Here is a 17,956-nt window from a genome sequence, read left to right on the forward strand (position 1 = left end):
TATGGGGCCCTCCCCCACACTTCTCGGAGGAACCCCACAATGGCTACCTCGACCTCATTTAGGTCATCTAGACCATATTTCTCGCAGGGGGAGGCCTCCAGCCAATATAAAGGAAATCGGGGAGAGGAATGCTCATCCAGGAAAAAGGGGTGGTGACCCTCTACAGCTTGCACTTTGAAAAAGTAGTTCTTGAAGTCGTGAAAGGACTCGTCAAAAAGGGTAAAAAGCCTCCGACCTTGTATGGCTCGGAAGGACACCCACTGTTGCTTATTATTTAGCCCACTGAAGGGTTTGGTCATATGGAAAAGGTAAAAGAAAATCCTTAAAGAAGTCGGAAACTCTAGGGCCTGGCTGATAAATTGATAAATTTTTAGAAAACCCCAAGAGTTGGGGTGAAGCTGGGTGGGGGCAACCCGGCAATGACGCAACACAGACATTTCAAACTCTGAAAAGGGGAGAAAAACGCCCAAACGAGTGACCATACTCTCATACATAAAAAAGAAATGAGGGGCCGTCTCGTCAGCCCTCCCGAAACAAACCCGGTCTTCTGGACCCGGGACTACCAATTCGTACTTTGGCTCATCTTCTTCAGAAGTACAAATTCTATAGTGAGTACGAAGGTGGGTGATAAATTCAGTGTCAACGGAGGGCTCCTCCCCTAGAACCGTAACGTCTACCCACTGGGAGAGAGCATCTACGGAAGCCATTTTCTTTTCTTAAAAAAGGGGGTGACAAGAAACCTACAAAAGAAAAGAAAAATCAACACACGGTCTCTAAGGGAAGGGGTACGGAACTAAAGCCTACAAACCAAATCTACCTACAAGATAAAAACACGCAAATAGAACGAATGTTACAGAAGGGGAAAAAGCTAACCTTTAAGTCTGAAATCAAGGCTGGAGGTAGTAAAAGCCTTCGAAACGCAAGAACGCAGCACGAACAAATGCAAGGGAAATTTGAAAGATTGCAGAAACGAAACAACGAAAGAGAGGGAAAGTATTTATAAAGACGTTAGGGGCATAATGGTAAAATGGGGGCAGTCATTAATGAAGATGCACCGTTACCAAGGCCATTAAATCTCTACGCACACCCCTAACGGACACGACGCTTGATTAGACGTAACTGTCAGAACCGAAAGGTCAAGAAAGATCACGTCGGTTCCTAAACCATCACGTCGGTCCTCCTGCAAATCGGCCAAAACCCCGAGTTGAATACTCGAACCCAACTCTTAAAAAGAAATTGGGCTCGAGTAGGGGCACTGTTCATACCCTGGCCCAATAAATAGGGCCCAGGATCCAAGCAAAGGCGCCCAACCCAGAAGGTTGGCCCTCCATCCAGCATCAGCCTCCGTCCCAGAAGTCGGTACTAAACACGACCTACTCCAAAGAAGTCGGATACGAGGGTTAGCTGGCAGATAACACTCATTCGAATGAGTAACTGCCCCTGGAAACTCTCTAACCACTTCATAGGGCCATATCTTAACCTCCCTAAGATATGGGAACGGTTATCCGCCTAAAAAGGTGGCACTACTTCAGCGGTGGTTATTGGTTCACCACTATAAATACCCTGACTTCCCTCAGGTATCACTAAGTCCAATACATTCTAAACTTGCTCACACTCTTGCTAACTTAGGCATCGGAGTGTCTTTGCAGGTATCACCCCCCATCCTTTCGCACGTGCAAGTCGGACGGAGGAACACCGAGTTTCGGGCAAACGCGATAGTCTCCTCCCTCACTCGTTTGGGCCACCCAACGTCATCCGGCCCACCAATCTCTGGTTACCCACCGTAACATTGGCGCCGTTGCCGGGGACCCGAGAGATCAACCAGTGATGGCGGAAAGATCCCCTGAAGAAGGTCATGTGGAGACAGATTCTGATCAAGAGAATTTGAACACCGGAAACAATGAAGCAGATCAGAACCTCCACCAGGAAGCTAATGATCAACATAGGGAAGGCACCTCCGGAATCAAAAATTCGAAGGTGAACTCCTCGGAGGGGCGCGAATCGGAAAAAGAAGGACCCTCCCACACTAGTGAGCTTATGGGGTTAATCCATAGCCGCCTCGAGCAGCTAGAACAGGAGCGGGAACGACAAAGGGAAGCTGAAAAGAACCTAAAAGAGGAGATGGAGCGACGAAAAGAGTTAGAAAGAAAACTCTTAAAATTAGAATCCTCCTTCAAAAGTCGGAATTCCCACGGCGATAGAGAAGACTCTCCTTTAGGAGAGAAAGATCCGTTTAGCGAGGACATAATGAGGGCAAAAGTTCCGAGAAACTTTAGAAGCCCCGATATGGACCTCTACGATGGAACCACCGATCCAAAGCATCATCTGAGCAACTTTAAAAGTCGGATGTATCTGACCGACGCCTCTGACGCTACGCGATGCAAAGCTTTTCCGACAACCTTGTCAAAAGCAGCGATGAAGTGGTTCGACAGCCTCCCTCCGAGGTCAATTACCAGTTTTGAAGACCTCTCAAGAAAGTTCTTGATGAGGTTCTCCATACAGAAGGATAAAGTAAAACATGCACCAAGTCTCCTGGGAATAAAACAGGAGGTCGGAGAGTCCTTACGGGCCTATATGGAAAGGTTCAACAAAGCATGTTTGGAGATTCAAGACCTGCCCACCGAAGCAGTCATCATGGGGCTAGTCAATGGTCTTAGAGAAGGTCCCTTCTCACAGTCCATATCAAAAAGACACCCCGCCTCTTTAAATGATGTACAGGAAAGAGCCGAAAAATACATCAATATGGAAGAAAACGCTAGGCTAAGAGACCCAAGTTTGCGACTCGGGCACCCTCCCTCAACGAAAGAGAGGGAGAGGGAAGCGAAGAAGAAGGAAGAGCTCGGCCTTGATAGGCCAAGAAAATATCACTCTTATACTCCATTGAAAGTCCCTGTAGTGGATGTATACAGAGAAATTTGTAACACCGAAAGGCTGCCTCCCCCCAGACCTATTAAGAATAAAAAAGGAGGAAGTCGCGGGGATTACTGTGAGTACCACAAGATATATGGGCACTCTACAAACGACTGTTACGACCTTAAAAATGTGATAGAAAAGCTGGCCAGAGAAGGTCGGCTTGACAGATATCTCATAGAAAGGTCGGACAGTCATGGAAAAAGAAAGCGAGATGATATGGACAAAAGAGACCCACCACCGCAAACTCCGGAAAGACATATCCATATGATCTCAGGAGGGTTCGCAGGAGGGGGACTCACGAAATCCTCTCGTAAGAGACACCTCAAGAGAGTGTACCAGATTGAAGAGGGGTCCTCCGACCTCCCCACCATTTCATTCACAAAGGAAGATGGGCGAGGAATAATCCCGGGGCACGACGACCCAGTAGTGATCACCATGATCCTGGCAAATGCCCATCTACACAGAACACTAGTAGACCAAGGAAGCTCGGCGGACATCCTATTCAAGCCCGCCTTCGACAAGCTAGGGTTAGAGGAGAAAGAGTTGAGAGCCTACCCCGACACCTTGTACGGACTAGGTGACACGCCAATAAAACCACTAGGATTTTTGCCCCTCCACACCACCTTTGGAAAGGGGGAGAAATCAAAGACTCTGAGTATAGACTTCATAGTCATCGACGTGGGGTCAGCCTATAATGCTCTAATCGGCAGAGCTACCCTTAATCGACTCGGAGCGGTGGTATCGACACCCCACCTTTGCATGAAATTCCCGACCCCAGCAGGGATAGCAACGGTGAAGGGAGATCAGAAGCTAGCAAGGAAATGCTACAACGAAAGCCTAAACCTGAGAGGAAAAGGCAAAGAGGTTCACACAATAGAGCTCGGTGGAGCAAGGATTAAAGAAGAGTTGCGACCCCAGCCCGGGGGAAAAACCGAGGAGATTCAGGTCGGCGAAGAGGAAGGAAAAAATACTCACATAGGAGCCAACTTAAGGGAAACCTTAAGACAAGGATTGACTAAACTCCTAAAAGATAACTCCGATCTCTTCGCCTGGAAGGCCTCCGACATGCCTGGGATAGACCCCAAGCTCATGTCTCACAAGCTCTCGGTCTACTCAGGGTCCCGACCTGTGCAACAGAGAAGACGCAAGCTCGGCCCAGAACGAGCCCTAGTAGTAGAAGAACAAGTGCAGGCGCTCCTAGAAGCCGGCTTCATCAAAGAAGTCAAATACCCAACATGGCTAGCCAATGTAGTGCTAGTCAAAAAACAAAATGGCAAATGGAGAATGTGCGTCGACTATACCGACCTAAATAAGGCATGTCCCAAAGACCCTTATCCACTACCAAGCATTGATGCCCTAGTAGACTCTAGCTCGGGTTATCAATACTTGTCATTTATGGACGCCTACTCGGGATATAACCAAATCCCGATGTACGAACCAGACCAGGAAAAAACATCATTCATCACGCCCAGAGCTAACTTTTGCTACGTGGTCATGCCATTTGGATTGAAAAATGCAGGGGCCACATATCAGAGGCTGATGAACAAGGTGTTTTCCCCTCACTTAGGAAACTTAATGGAAGTATACGTCGACGATATGTTGGTAAAGACCAAGGAGGAAGTCAACCTCTTGTCTGACCTCTCACAAGTCTTCGACACCATAAGGTCGCACGGGATGAGACTAAATCCTGCAAAGTGCGCCTTCGCAGTGGAGGCAGGAAAATTTCTGGGATTCATGCTAACACAAAGAGGGATTGAAGCCAATCCCGACAAGTGTAGAGCTATCCTAGAGATGAAAAGCCCGACTTGTTTGAGAGAGGTCCAACAGCTGAATGGCCGACTAGCAGCTCTCTCCAGATTTTTGGCAGGATCAGCGCTAAGATCCCTTCCACTGTTCTCCCTACTGAGAAAAGGGCACCAGTTTGAATGGACTCCTGAATGCGAGGAGGCATTCCAGGAGTTCAAAAAGTTTCTGAGCCAGCCTCCTATCTTGACCCGACCTATACCCGGAAAAGACCTCATCCTATACCTCTCCGTGGCAGACAGGGCTGTCTCAGCAGCCTTGATAAGAGAAGAGGAGGTCAGGCAACACCCAATCTACTTCATCAGTAAAGTTCTACAGGGCCCTGAGCTAAGGTATCACAAATTAGAAAAATTTGCCTACTCCTTAGTGGTAGCCTCTCGAAGGCTACGGCCTTACTTGAAGTGGTCGGATTGAACCTCGGATGGATGAACCCCTTAGTCGAATACCTAAAATTCGACATCCTCCCTAAGGAGGAAAAAGAAGCCCAAAAAATCCGAAGGGAAGCACAACACTATACCTTGGTGAAAAATGTTCTCTATAGAAGGGGGATATCAACACCATTGCTAAAGTGTGTGCCGACCTCAAAAACCACCGAGGTGTTGGAGGAGGTACACAGTGGAATCTGCGGAAATCATCTCGGAGCCAGGTCATTGGCCAGGAAAGTGATCCGAGCAGGATTCTACTGGTCAACTTTGCAGAAAGATGCCACAGAATTTGTGAAAAAATGCCAGCCATGTCAAGTGCATGCAAATTTCCACGTGGCTCCCCCAGAAGAGCTCATTAGTATCACTTCTCCATGGCCCTTTGCGAAATGGGGAATGGATTTGTTAGGTCCTTTTCCCCAGGCGCCAGGACAAGTCAAATACCTAATAGTGGGAATAGATTACTTCACAAAGTGGATAGAAGCAGAACCACTGGCCACCATCACCGCACAAAGAAGTCGGAGGTTCCTCTACAAAAATATCATCACAAGATATGGGATACCTTACTCCATCACTACAGATAATGGGACCCAGTTCACGGACTCCACCTTTAGAAGCCTGGTAGCCAGCATGAAAATAAAACACCAGTTCACCTCGGTGGAACACCCACAAGCCAATGGGCAAGCTGAAGCAGCCAACAAAGTCATACTGGCCGGACTGAAGAAAAGATTACAAGATGCGAAAGGAGCTTGGGCTGAAGAGCTCCAGCAAGTACTATGGGCGTACAGAACAACCCCCCAATCCGCCACTGGAGAAACACCCTTCCGACTAGTCTATGGCGTAGAAGCCATGATCCCAATAGAGGTCAATGAGCAAAGCCCGAGAGTGATTTTCCACGACGAGATCAGGAATATACAAGGGCACAAAGAAGAACTCGACTTGCTCCCTGAAGTCCGAGAAGAAGCTCAGATAAGAGAAGCAGCGTTGAAACAAAGGATGACTACAAGGTACAATAAAAAAGTCATTCGAAGGAGTTTCACCCCTGACGACTTAGTCCTAATCAGAAACGACATTGGAATCAACAAATCGGGGGAGGGAAAACTCGCTGCTAATTGGAAAGGACCATACAAAGTCAAGGAGGTCTTAGGAAAAGGCTATTATAAGGTGACCGACTTAGGCGGAGCCGAGTTACCAAGGTCATGGCATGCTTGTAATATGAAAAGGTACTACAGTTAAAAGCGAACTCTACTCCCTGATGTACTCTTTTCCCAACTTCATGATTTTTTCCCAGAATCAAAGGGTTTTTTCTGAAGAAGGGTTTTTAACGAGGCATCACAGTAGGGACTAAGGGAAATAAATTATCAACAGCCCTTAGTAGCAACAAGGTACCTCTTCGATTAATAAAGATCTTTTTTCATCTTAAGTATCTCTTTTAAATTCTTTTATTTTATTTCTACGAAACGCGCCGACTTAAGCTCGACAAAACGTGAAAATCCCATGAACCGACCTAGATGGTCGTCAGGATAAAACGACGAGGTACAAGTCGGCGTAAAGAGGCTATAGAAGTCGATCATGATAAACTCGGGAGCAGTCCGACTCACAAGTCAGAACGCGAAACCGAGTAAAATTAAAATGAATCGCAATAGTAGCCTAAGTCACGAAAAACTCAATAAAACAAAATTGAGTACTAGGAATAACAAAAAGAGATAAGAAAAAACTAAGAAAAAGGCTGCCTTGAGAATCAAGGAAATTCAGAAAGGCAGGCAAGTCCCAAAGAAAAGATTCTCTCCAGGAAAGATCAAAGAATCAAACGAACTACGAAAAACGTGCGCATAAGGTAACTCAAAACCCTTATCCAAAAAGGGTATTTATTCAACGCTAAATTAAACCCCTATTAAAAAAGGGGCAGCACTGATTTGTTTACGGCCTTAAAAGGCCAAAAAATTGTTCAAAACACCAGCAAATAAATATAAAGAGTTTAAGAGGGGCCCACAGGCCGGGCCCCAATAGCCAAAAATCACTTTTTCAGAAGACCACCACCAGCAGAGTCAGGGGGAACGCCAGGAGCAGGAGTTGAAGAGGAAGTCGGAGGAACGGTAGAAGAACTCGGAGCGTCCTTAGAATGAGGAGGGGATTCTATGATCCTCTGCCCCCGAGTCTTTAAATCAGACTCAGACTCCACTATGGGGACAGGAGGATCCACGATGGCACCATCGACAACAATCTTATCAGGATCCAGAGGAGAAAGGTCCAAGTCAGGAGCAATAACTCCGACCTGTTCCTTGAAAATCCTCCAGGCCTCATCAGCACCATCCGCAATAGAGTCCTCCAACTCGGTATAGGCCTTCCGAGCATTCAGCAAGTCGTTCTTTACAGACACAAGATCAGCAAACAAACTGTTGTAGCTGGCTTGCGCTGCCTTCCTCAAATCCATCTCCATGTTGCATTGGGCTTGCAATTCCTTCCCCTTCTCTCTGAGGCTGTCCCTCTCCTCTGTCAGTTTGGCGACTTTCCCCTCCAACTCCTTCTCATGCTCCTGATATATGCGAAGCCTACCCTCCAGTTCCTCGACCCTCGAGGTCGTCCCTAAAGAACTGATGGGAGTCTTCTCAAATATATCCAAAAGTTTGCCACAAACCCCCGCCGTCTTAAGACTCTCCTCAACCACAGTAGTGAGGTAGTGCCGAACAGAAACATCATCCATGCTCATACGAGCATGAGGATAGATGTTCTTTCGGACGAACGCAAGAGCGTCCGCCTCACCAGAAGCGCCAGACTCTAAGGTCTTGCGCTTCTTTGGCTCTGGTTCAGGAGTAGGTCGGACGGGAGGGGGCGGCAAAGAGGAAGCAGAGGAAGAAATTACAATAGGTTGAGAGGAAGTCCCGACGTTCCGAGGAGGAGGAGGGGGAGAGACAACCGTCCTAGCACCTCCAGACCTGGCTCGAGACTTTGCCTTGGCTTCCTGAACCCTCTGGTAAGACTCTTGAGCATTTTTCTTTGCCATCTCTGCAAAAACAAATAATAGCTAAAATCAGACAAAGTCGGTAAAGGAAATCGCAAGTCGGAAATAAGCAAGAAGTGCAAAAAGCTACCTAATTGTGGCTGGACAAAGGCCGGCGACCCCTGGAGAAATTTTTTAGTATCCAAGTATGGGGCCCTCCCCCACACTTCTCGGAGGAACCCCACAATGGCTACCTCGACCTCATTTAGGTCATCTAGACCATATTTCTCGCAGGGGGAGGCCTCCAGCCAATATAAAGGAAATCGGGGAGAGGAATGCTCATCCAGGAAAAAGGGGTGGTGACCCTCTACAGCTTGCACTTTGAAAAAATAGTTCTTGAAGTCGTGAAAGGACTCGTCAAAAAGGGTAAAAAGCCTCCGACCTTGAATGGCTCGAAAGGATACCCACTGTTGCTTATTATTTAGCCCACTGAAGGGTTTGGTCATATGGAAAAGGTAAAAGAAAATCCTTAAAGAAGTCGGAAACTCTAGGGCCTGGCTGATAAATTGATAAATTTTTAGAAAACCCCAAGAGTTGGGGTGAAGCTGGGTGGGAGCCACTCGGCAATGACGCAATACAGACATTTCAAACTCTGAAAAAGGGAGGAAAACGCCCAAACGAGTGACCATACTCTCATACATAAAAAAGAAATGAGGGGCCGTCTCGTCAGCCCTCCCGAAACAAACCCGGTCTTCTGGACCCGGGACTACCAACTCGTACTTGGGCTCATCTTCTTCAGAAGTACAAATTCTATAGTGAGTACGAAGGTGGGTGATAAATTCAGTGTCAACGGAGGGCTCCTCCCCTAGAACCGTAACGTCTACCCACTGGGAGAGAGCATCTACGGAAGCCATTTTCTTTTCTTAAAAAAGGGGGTGACAAGAAACCTACAAAAGAAAAGAAAAATCAACACACGGTCTCTAAGGGAAGGGGCACGGAACTAAAGCCTACAAACCAAATCTACCTACAAGATAAAGGCACGCAAATAAGAAAGCATGTCACAGAAGGGAAAAAACTAACCTTTGAAGTCTGAAATCAAGACAGGAGGAAGTAAGAACCTTCGAAACGCAACAATACAGCACGAACAAATGCAAGGGAAATTTGAAAGATTGCAGAAACGAAACAACGAAAGAGAGGGAAAGTATTTATAAAGACGTTAGGGGCATAATGGTAAAATGGGGGCAGTCATTAATGAAGATGCACCGTTACCAAGGCCATTAAATCCCTACGCACACCCCTAACGGACACGACTCAGCGGTGGTTATTGGTTCACCACTATAAATACCCTGACTTCCCTCAGGTATCACTAAGTCCAATACATTCTAAACTTGCTCACACCCTTGCTAACTTAGGCATCGGAGTGTCTTTGCAGGTACCACCCCCCATTCTTTTACACGTACAAGTCGGACGGAGGAACACCGAGTTTCAGGCAAACGCGATAGTCTCCTCCCTCACTCGTTTGGGCCACCCAACGTCATCCGGCCCACCAATCTCTGGTTACCCACCGTAACAAATACCATATCATGAAATCACTCATCCAAAAAACGTAACCTGACAGGACAATGTAACACTAATGGTCATATCTCTAATATTTCCTAAATCTCCATTGTACACATTGTACGCTTAGGCCATTAGCTCCCTATACTTATTCATCTAACAAGGCATAAGAGTACCATATCACCACACCACAGTATTTGTTGATTCAGCATCGAAAAAGAATTTAAGGACTTTTATGGTGTCTGAAGCTTAATTTAGAAGACCATAAAATAATTTATAAAACTTGAGAGATTTTTTTTAATGTAAAAAATTAATGGATTTAATTTTTAGTTGAGATTATTTGAGGTGAATCCTTAAGTCAGTGCTTGAGTTGTTCGTAGTCCTTGATTGTGATACGTATTTGATTCATGCCCCCTCGTTAAGGACACTTTGCTGGAACACTGAACCACCACAAGAAATTACACACAATTCCTTTATATCAGTACTGCCATCTATAAGTCTTTATCAGTATCTATAATACGAAAAATAAAATGTTCTCTTGATGTTAACGTTACTTGTTACCCAATCCTGTAGCTACGCTAAACCTCTTTAAGGAGTTAAACCCCATTTTGATTTCTGAGATTGGCAGGTTGTACTAATTTGGTCCCTAACTTTTCAATTGGTACAATTTGATTCTCGAGATTAAAAAAAGTGCACCAATATAGTCCATCATGTATCTTCCGTCGCTGGAATTCAACACTGTTAGTGGCGTAACTCAAGTCTTGTCACGCTAGACATATTAAAACGATGTAGTATGCATTTTGGCGCTAAAGAAGGCACTAAATGACGTCGTTTGAGGGTTTGAACAATACCAAAACGTTATATCCCTCCCTTTTGATATTGTTCAAACCCTAAAATGACATCATTTAGTGCTCTTTTAGCGTCAAAACGTGTACAACGTCGTTTTAATGTCTAACATGGTAAGATTTGAGTTATCTCACTAACAGCGTTGAAGAGGGACTACATTGGTGCACTTTTTTGAATCTGGAGGACCAAAATGTAGCAATTGAAAAGTTAGGGACCAAATCAGTGCAACTCGCCAATTTCAGAGACCAAAATAAGGCTTACTCCCTTTAAGTTTCAAAGAAGGGGAAAATATCCAAATAGTTGTGTACCAAAATTTAAGAGAAATTTTGTTTTATAGGAATTAAATAATACTATCAGATCTATCACTTAAATTTAATTTTCTTAATCTCCATCCAAGTCCAATAGAACTTCTACAACTATAGGATCAAACTAATCTATATAAATTTCCATCCCATTTTTATCTTAAAGACTTCAGCCTACATGTACTCAAAAGTGAAATTTTCCTTTTACTTATTTATCAATCATGCTATGTATACATAAAAAATAACCACTAATCAGCTATTGTATATAAAAATACGTATTTAGTATCCAATAAAATTTCATTATACTACTATAAACAAATTTAATTACTTTATTATAACAGATTTAATTATTCTAATGACTGATTATTTAATTTAAAAAAATTTGTAAATCAATACGTATAATATACACAAATAGATAGTAATTTATTTATTTCTAGTTGTATGTTTCAAACTCACAGTACAATGTATAGCTAAATTGGGTAACTAGGAATAATATATAATAAAAAATAACTCGCTCCAATTTATTAATGCAGGTATGGTATCAAAATCACCAATCAATCAAACCTCGATGTAACTTGAAACGAGAGCAAGTAATATGTACAAGTATACACTTTCTATAGTTTAATGACATGAATCAGAGACTATATACAGATGCCCTTGGAAGAAAAGATACTATCCAATGTTATAACCTAGGAGGGTAAATTCTCACCTCAACCACATGTTTCTTGGGTAAATGCAGCAATAACATTTGTGTTCTTCATGCTGAAGATATTACGCCTTCCCTGGAATGAATGAATCTCTTCTAGAACATTGACTCTCATTGTTGAGTGTGCTGTGCTGCAATTTCCTTTGAGATCATATGGAACACTTGTGCCGTCAGAAAATTAAGCTTTTTATACGCATGAACCATGAACTTCAAAAGTGTAAGCACTATGCAATCCAGTTCCAAGTAACATGAAGTGCCCTGCAGTACCATATAAACCTCACAAAAGGGCATTTAGAAGAAGAAAGGATCTCTCAAGCCTCACCCTATAAATTTTCATAGTCAAGCATCTGCAGGTTGCATATATTTAGGACCTTCTTACAAATTTCTGGTGAAAGTTCCTTCAAAAGATTAGAGACAGCTAATTTTTGCTTCCTCTTTAGTTCTTCCAGCTCCTCTTTTTGATTTGTCAACAAACTCTCAAGTTGCAGGGCTATTTTACTGGCATCTATTTCAGAAACTTCCAAACTTTCCGGTATTTTTTCCAGAGATGACGCATCACTGGTTTCTTCCAAATATCCAGAGGTAATAGTTCTCTCGGTGGAGGGGGAATCACCAGTACTATCACATTCCTTCTCTGCACAGTAAGCACCGACACAGGTAACCTGGTCAGGCTCAAGTTCATCTGAAATAGCACCATTTGCAGTCAAGCTTCCTTTCTCAGCATTTGCATCACCTATATGGGACAAGTTTGAAGAACCATGCCTAGATAAAGGGTTTCCACAAACTCCCTTAGGTGAGTCTGACCAGTACTTACGACCTGAACGTAGTATTTCTAATGCAAGATTGCTAGAAGGAGTGGTTGAATCATTTTCTGTAGGAGAAGACACACTCCTAGTTTCAGCAGAGGTACAGCCATCTGAAACTGCTGAATCTTCAGGAACATTAGTAGCAGGAGTTTCACTGGGGTTCCAACCAGGAATGAGAGATCGAATTTCAGAGTCAATTGTCTCAGCAATAGTTGTGACATCTTGATCAGTAAGTTCCAACTCCTCGACCATTTCACTAGCAACAGAGATTGCAGTGTCCGCTCCAATATCGAAAGGGAAGTGGATATTCCGAACATGACCTACAGATAAATGCAGAAAGTACATTCCAGGCAAAGGGAAAAATAAAATAAAACCTGTTTTCTTTTAATAAAACTAAATACACTAAGATAGAAGGAGAACCTGAGGAGTCTGCTATTCGCAGTTTTAAAAATATTGTATCAATATCCTTCCTCTGACCTTCCACTGTGAATTCCCTATTTGAATCACTAGAAACATCCTGAACACTTTTTCCAATTGCTTGATTATTAGAACTATTTCCTGCATCTAATACACCAGATGGTGAACATAAGGAAGATCAAACATTTGGAATTTTAGATGTGTAGTAGATTTACCTGAATGATGGGTTCCAGACCTTGAAGAACGACCTACACTTTCACTATCAGAGTCAGACTGAAGGAAGGGATCCATCAAGAGAGCCTTTGCAGGCAACCGTTCTGAAACATTAGCGATACACTTTTCAATGAATGCCTTAACTTCTTGATCTGCCACTTTTGCCAATGATGCTGGCTTTATTCCCTACCAGGAAGGAACAACAGTAGCAAGTAAACACCACAAATGCCATTCTATCAATGACTTCTAAGTTCTAAACAATTATTTGATTCTTAGACAGCATATAACAGTAAGACCATATGCAGCATCCATCACCATTGTAATAGGAGTAAATAAAACCAACAATAGTGTGCATTGTATCATATATTTGAGCATGTCACTCACCGATGTCACTTTCTTGTATATTTGAGCAGCATTGGAACATTCAATGTATGGATACTCAAAGGTTACCAACTCTAGCAAGCACATTCCAAAAGCGTAGATATCAACAAGCTCGTTGTACTCTTCTTCATAAAGTTCTGGGGCCATGAACTCTGGGGTACCTAGGGTCATAATATAAATTACATATGCCTTCAGTAACAATATGAATATCTCCACAGTAGTTTACACAAAGATGATGATAGTTTCACAGGAAATATCACCTATGACACTGTGAGCTGCTTGGGCCTGTTGAAGAATAGCTGCCAACCCTAAATCTCCAATTTTTACCTCCCCTTGATTCCCGTTGACAAAAATGTTGTCACACTTAAGGTCTCGATGTATAACTGGAGGATTATGACTGTGAAGATATAAAAGACCCTCCAAAATCTGCCTAGACCATTTCTTCAAAGCTCTCAAATCAACATGCTTATGTTTCTTCCGATATCTAATTTTAAAAAGTTCAGCATCAACATGAAATTTCAACAAAAACATAAAACAGGAACAGAGAAAGGGTCTGCGCACGGCCTTAAAATCATAAATAAAACTGATATAAGATCCAAACAAGCATTGATTGACTCACTGGCGTAATGTCCCCGAGGTGAAAATCTCGGTAATGAAGTTGATGTTCTCATTCTTGGTGTCAACCCACGAATTGTAGAACTTAATTATATTCTTGTGCTTCAACGTCTTGAGCAGATGAACCTCGGAATAAAGTCTCTCCAAATCTTCCGAGTTACGCAGCAGATCCGCCACCTTAATCTGATTCCAAGCTACTTCAATTCCTTCCAACTCATCAAATGCTCGATATCTATATTCCCACATACCCAGTTAAGGACACAAACCAACCAAATTCCCCCTAAAATTGAATCCCATATAACTCATGCACGTTTCAATACCAATTGAGATCAGATAATAGTAGTAATAATAATAATCATAAGTTAGAAAAAAAGGATACACTTTCTTGAAAGCTCCCTTCCCTAAAACTTCCTTGTACTGAAGGATCCAGCAATCCCAATATTAGAAACCAAACCCAAAAAAAAAAAAAATCATATTAGGTCCATAGTTCGAATCCAATAATTTCAATATTCAAGCTTGGAGAGCAAACTGAATCAATAAACAGAATGAGCTGAAAATTGAAATGAAGCATCGTAACAGAATGCAATCAGGATCTGGCTATCTATAGTATCCAATTGAATTGAATTGGGGGACTAACCCGACCATAGCGACCGGTTGGGTCAACCTCAACGAACTCGGAATCGGCGTCGTCGAGGTCTTGATCGGAGGAATCTTGCGGCATTGCCGGTGATGAACCCTACCTGCAGCTACCTCCTTTTACCTACAACAGCAACAACAACGACTACAAAAGGAACCAAATAACTGAATTGATTAGCGAGTAATTAATAATATAATTTCGATTAAGAATAGAATTAAGAGTAAGATCATAAGAACGTGAAAGCGAAAGAAGAATAAGAGAGAGAGAGAGAGAAGAGAACAAGAGAAGGAATCTAACCTAATTGGTGCTGGAATTTTCGGGAGAACAACGAACCGGGTTCGGTTCGGGTTCTAAGTCATACTATGTAACAAACACAAAACCCGAAAGCGTTCCTGGATAGGTTTGTTTGGAGAACCCGAACCCGAATCTAAACCCGAAATAACGCTCTCTTTTGTTGTCGTTTACTAATTACTACTGCAGTTTTCGTCGGTGGCTGCAGGCACTATGTGAAGTTATTTTTGAAAACATTAATTGAATCATCAATTAATCAATATAAAAAAATTAGTGAGCCATTTGAATGAATTAATCATTGATTTCCAAATATTTTATGCCATTCTATTCTCTTTGCATGTATGTTATTCTTAAAACCAAAATACAAGAAATGTTATTTACACAATTTTCCAAATAGACCATTTAATTACATATTCAATATATATTAAAAGAATACATTTTCCTAATAAATATCTAAAGAGACTGGTTAAAAATACTACAAATCATATGTTTTCTTAACAAATCCTTTTAAAAACTTATTAATTAATTCCTAAAAAAAAAGAGCTTGGGGAGGGGCAATTGTAATGTTAAAGAGCTTAGTACACAGACATATATGAAGTAGACTTAATTAAGATCAAACGATAAAAATGATGAAACATTATATTATTTATATTTTTTTTTTTGAATTAAAGGGAGCTCAACACAACAGGGTGGAGCAGTGAAAAGACGATACAAAGACCAATAATAAACTAGAAACCAACCAACCCCTGATCAATATCGACAAGGCCATCAACAACCAAAGGACTCCCCACCAATCCATTCCTCAGCAAACTCAAACGACTTGTTTATGATCGCCGGCACATCTGAGGCTTGATTTCGGAACAGCCTGCTATTCCTCTCTAACTAGATTGTTCAGACAACAGCAAAAAACCCAATAAACCACCGTTTTTTGTTCACCTTCCTTACTACTGAGGTCGTCCAACTTTCAAAGTGGTCCTTTAGAGTACATATTATCTATATTTATACAAACAAATTTGGTATACACTTCTTTTTTAACAGTTTATACCCACTTTGCTATTAAACTCGTCTCATTCTTATTATATTATTGTGTTGATGATGTTGTTGTGGTTTTTAAGGTAAAATATGTATACTTTTTTGTCTCTGATAATTATGAAAAATTTTAAAAATATTTTTAATATTTAATTTATATTAATTTTATTTCTAATATTACAAATAATTGGTGAATATGAAAATTTGTTTTGAAGGTGACATTGAATATGCAAGTTCCTAACCTAAAATTACACCATGGATGGTCTTGCCTCCTCTCACCAGCTAAGGTTAGAATGAGCATGTCACATGCAAATTGGAAGGGAGGAAGACGGAGAAGTGGTTAATGGCGGCGACGGTGGAGGGAGGCAGAGTAGAGGTTGCAAGATTGACTAGAAAGCGGCGACAAAGAGCGAAGTAGATGACGATTGACTTTGCCTAAGATTACGGGAGTGGATCCTTTCCAGTGAAAAAAAACTGGATACTGTTCAGTGTTTAATCTAACCATTTATTGTTTTCTCTCTTCTATTTAATTTTGGTCCCACTTAGAGAATTAAAGGTGAAATATTACACTTTATTCTCTCAAGTATTTTTTTCACTGCAGAGGATCCATTTTCTAAGACTACTATGATTACAATTAACATACGATTAAATACCATTCTAATATTATAATAACTAATTAAGGTGAATATTTTTTAATTATAGTTAATATGATACTCGAAATTTCATAATATATTAGCCATGATTTTATCAAATATTTTTTACTTTGGATTATCAAACACTAAGTTACCTACAATTTTATCAATTATTTTCTATTTTGAAAGATTTTTTTTAGAATATTTTTTATTAATTTTTTCAATCTTTTAGATGATAAAATTTTATAAATAAAATTACCGAAATTTTGAAAATCTATCAAAAATCTCTAAATCGGCCTTCTACTCTAATTTAATTATTCTCCAACTCTAATTAATTTTATCTCATCTCCATTCTCCAATCCTCTTCACCACCCTCAATCTCCCAATTCCTCTTCTATTTTCTTTTCCATCAATCGCAGGTGTTATTGTAAGTCTTGAATCGGTACTGCAGCATAAGAAAATATAGCAACCCTTTGATTAGTTATTTACCAAAGAAAATCGAATTGGTGCTGATGCTGGTTGGACCAAAATAAAAAATACAAAACACTTATCATGAAACTTTATGAGGAATTAATTGAAGGGCAAAGAAAGCAAACACGATTAAATAGTAAATTAGTTGCATTCGAGACAGATGAAACCAAGACAGAGAAGAAATAGTGCAATCTATTATTATCTATTAAGGGAAGGGATGTTTAAAAAAGAAGACATGCATCAAGTGCGTTGTTCTAATCTCCCAATAAAAAATGCTGCGTAGATTTACAAGTATACTAAATTCTTTTCACCAACTTAGTTTATCTTCGGCTTAAGTTGTAGAACACACTCAAGACTGAACCTATATACATACTTGATGAGTGGATATTTTATACGTTTTTTTGGCATTATTTTCATATAATTTTTAGTATGTTTTGTTTAATTTTTATTAAGTTTTTATAGGTTTTAGTATTAAATTCACATTTTTGGATTTTACTATGATTTTTGTGTTTTTGTACAATTTCAGGTATTTTCTGGCTGAAATTAAAGAGTTGGAGCAGAAGTCTGATTCAGAAACAGAGAAAGCACTGCAGATGCTATCCGGATCTGACCTCCTTGCACTCGGAAGCTCGGAAGGGGAGCTACAGAAGTCCAAATGGAGCTTTGTCAATGGCTATGAAAAGCTAACTTCCATATCTTTCTAACAATGTATACTAGTTCATAGCTTTTATGATCACTTAGAAAAGTGAATTCATGAAATCAAGCTTGAAAACTCTTTCTCTCAATTCTCATGATTTGGTATTTGGATTCAATATGTGATAATTGAATCAATCCTACGGAAGAGCTTTTTTGGAGTTATAGAAGTCCAAATAGAGTGTTCTCAACACCTATGGAAAGCTGACTTCCAGAACTTTCCAGCAATGTATAATAGTCCTTACTTTGCTTCGGATTAGAAGGTCTAAAATTGGCGTCCA

At 41.3% G+C, this 17,956-nt stretch overlaps 1 protein-coding gene across 3 annotated transcripts; it reads right to left on the bottom strand.

Annotated features, from left to right (window-relative positions):
- LOC107629386 (probable serine/threonine-protein kinase WNK3) lies at positions 11,280-14,838 on the bottom strand. Of its 3 annotated transcripts, none has more exons than XM_021117686.1 (8): positions 14,560-14,838; positions 14,302-14,339; positions 13,927-14,154; positions 13,568-13,791; positions 13,311-13,468; positions 12,929-13,112; positions 12,717-12,854; positions 11,280-12,616 (listed from the first exon to the last, which is right to left on the bottom strand). In XM_021117686.1, exons 1-8 carry the CDS (start codon positions 14,641-14,643, stop codon positions 11,814-11,816), a joined length of 1,857 nt encoding a protein of 618 aa, XP_020973345.1. In that variant the 5' UTR covers positions 14,644-14,838; the 3' UTR covers positions 11,280-11,813. The 3 variants fall into 3 exon arrangements, with proteins under 3 accessions (XP_020973345.1, XP_016187653.1, XP_020973346.1); XM_016332167.2 differs by having other exon boundaries at positions 12,717-12,860; positions 14,560-14,837; XM_021117687.1 differs by lacking the exon at positions 14,302-14,339 and having other exon boundaries at positions 12,717-12,860.

Source organism: Arachis ipaensis, chromosome B03, assembly GCF_000816755.2.
Source record: "Arachis ipaensis cultivar K30076 chromosome B03, Araip1.1, whole genome shotgun sequence".
NCBI lineage: Eukaryota > Viridiplantae > Streptophyta > Magnoliopsida > Fabales > Fabaceae > Arachis > Arachis ipaensis.

Excerpts from the sequence above, each read along its gene's own strand:
- LOC107629386 (XM_016332167.2), bottom strand. The coding sequence starts at position 14,643 with ATGCCGCAAGATTCCTCCGATCAAGACCTCGACGACGCCGATTCCGAG. Across the intron at positions 13,469-13,567 it reads AGCAGCTCACAGTGTCATAG|GTACCCCAGAGTTCATGGCC; the intron begins GTGATATTTCCT and ends TTATGACCCTAG. Across the intron at positions 12,617-12,716 it reads GCGAATAGCAGACTCCTCAG|GTCATGTTCGGAATATCCAC; the intron begins GTTCTCCTTCTA and ends ATTTATCTGTAG.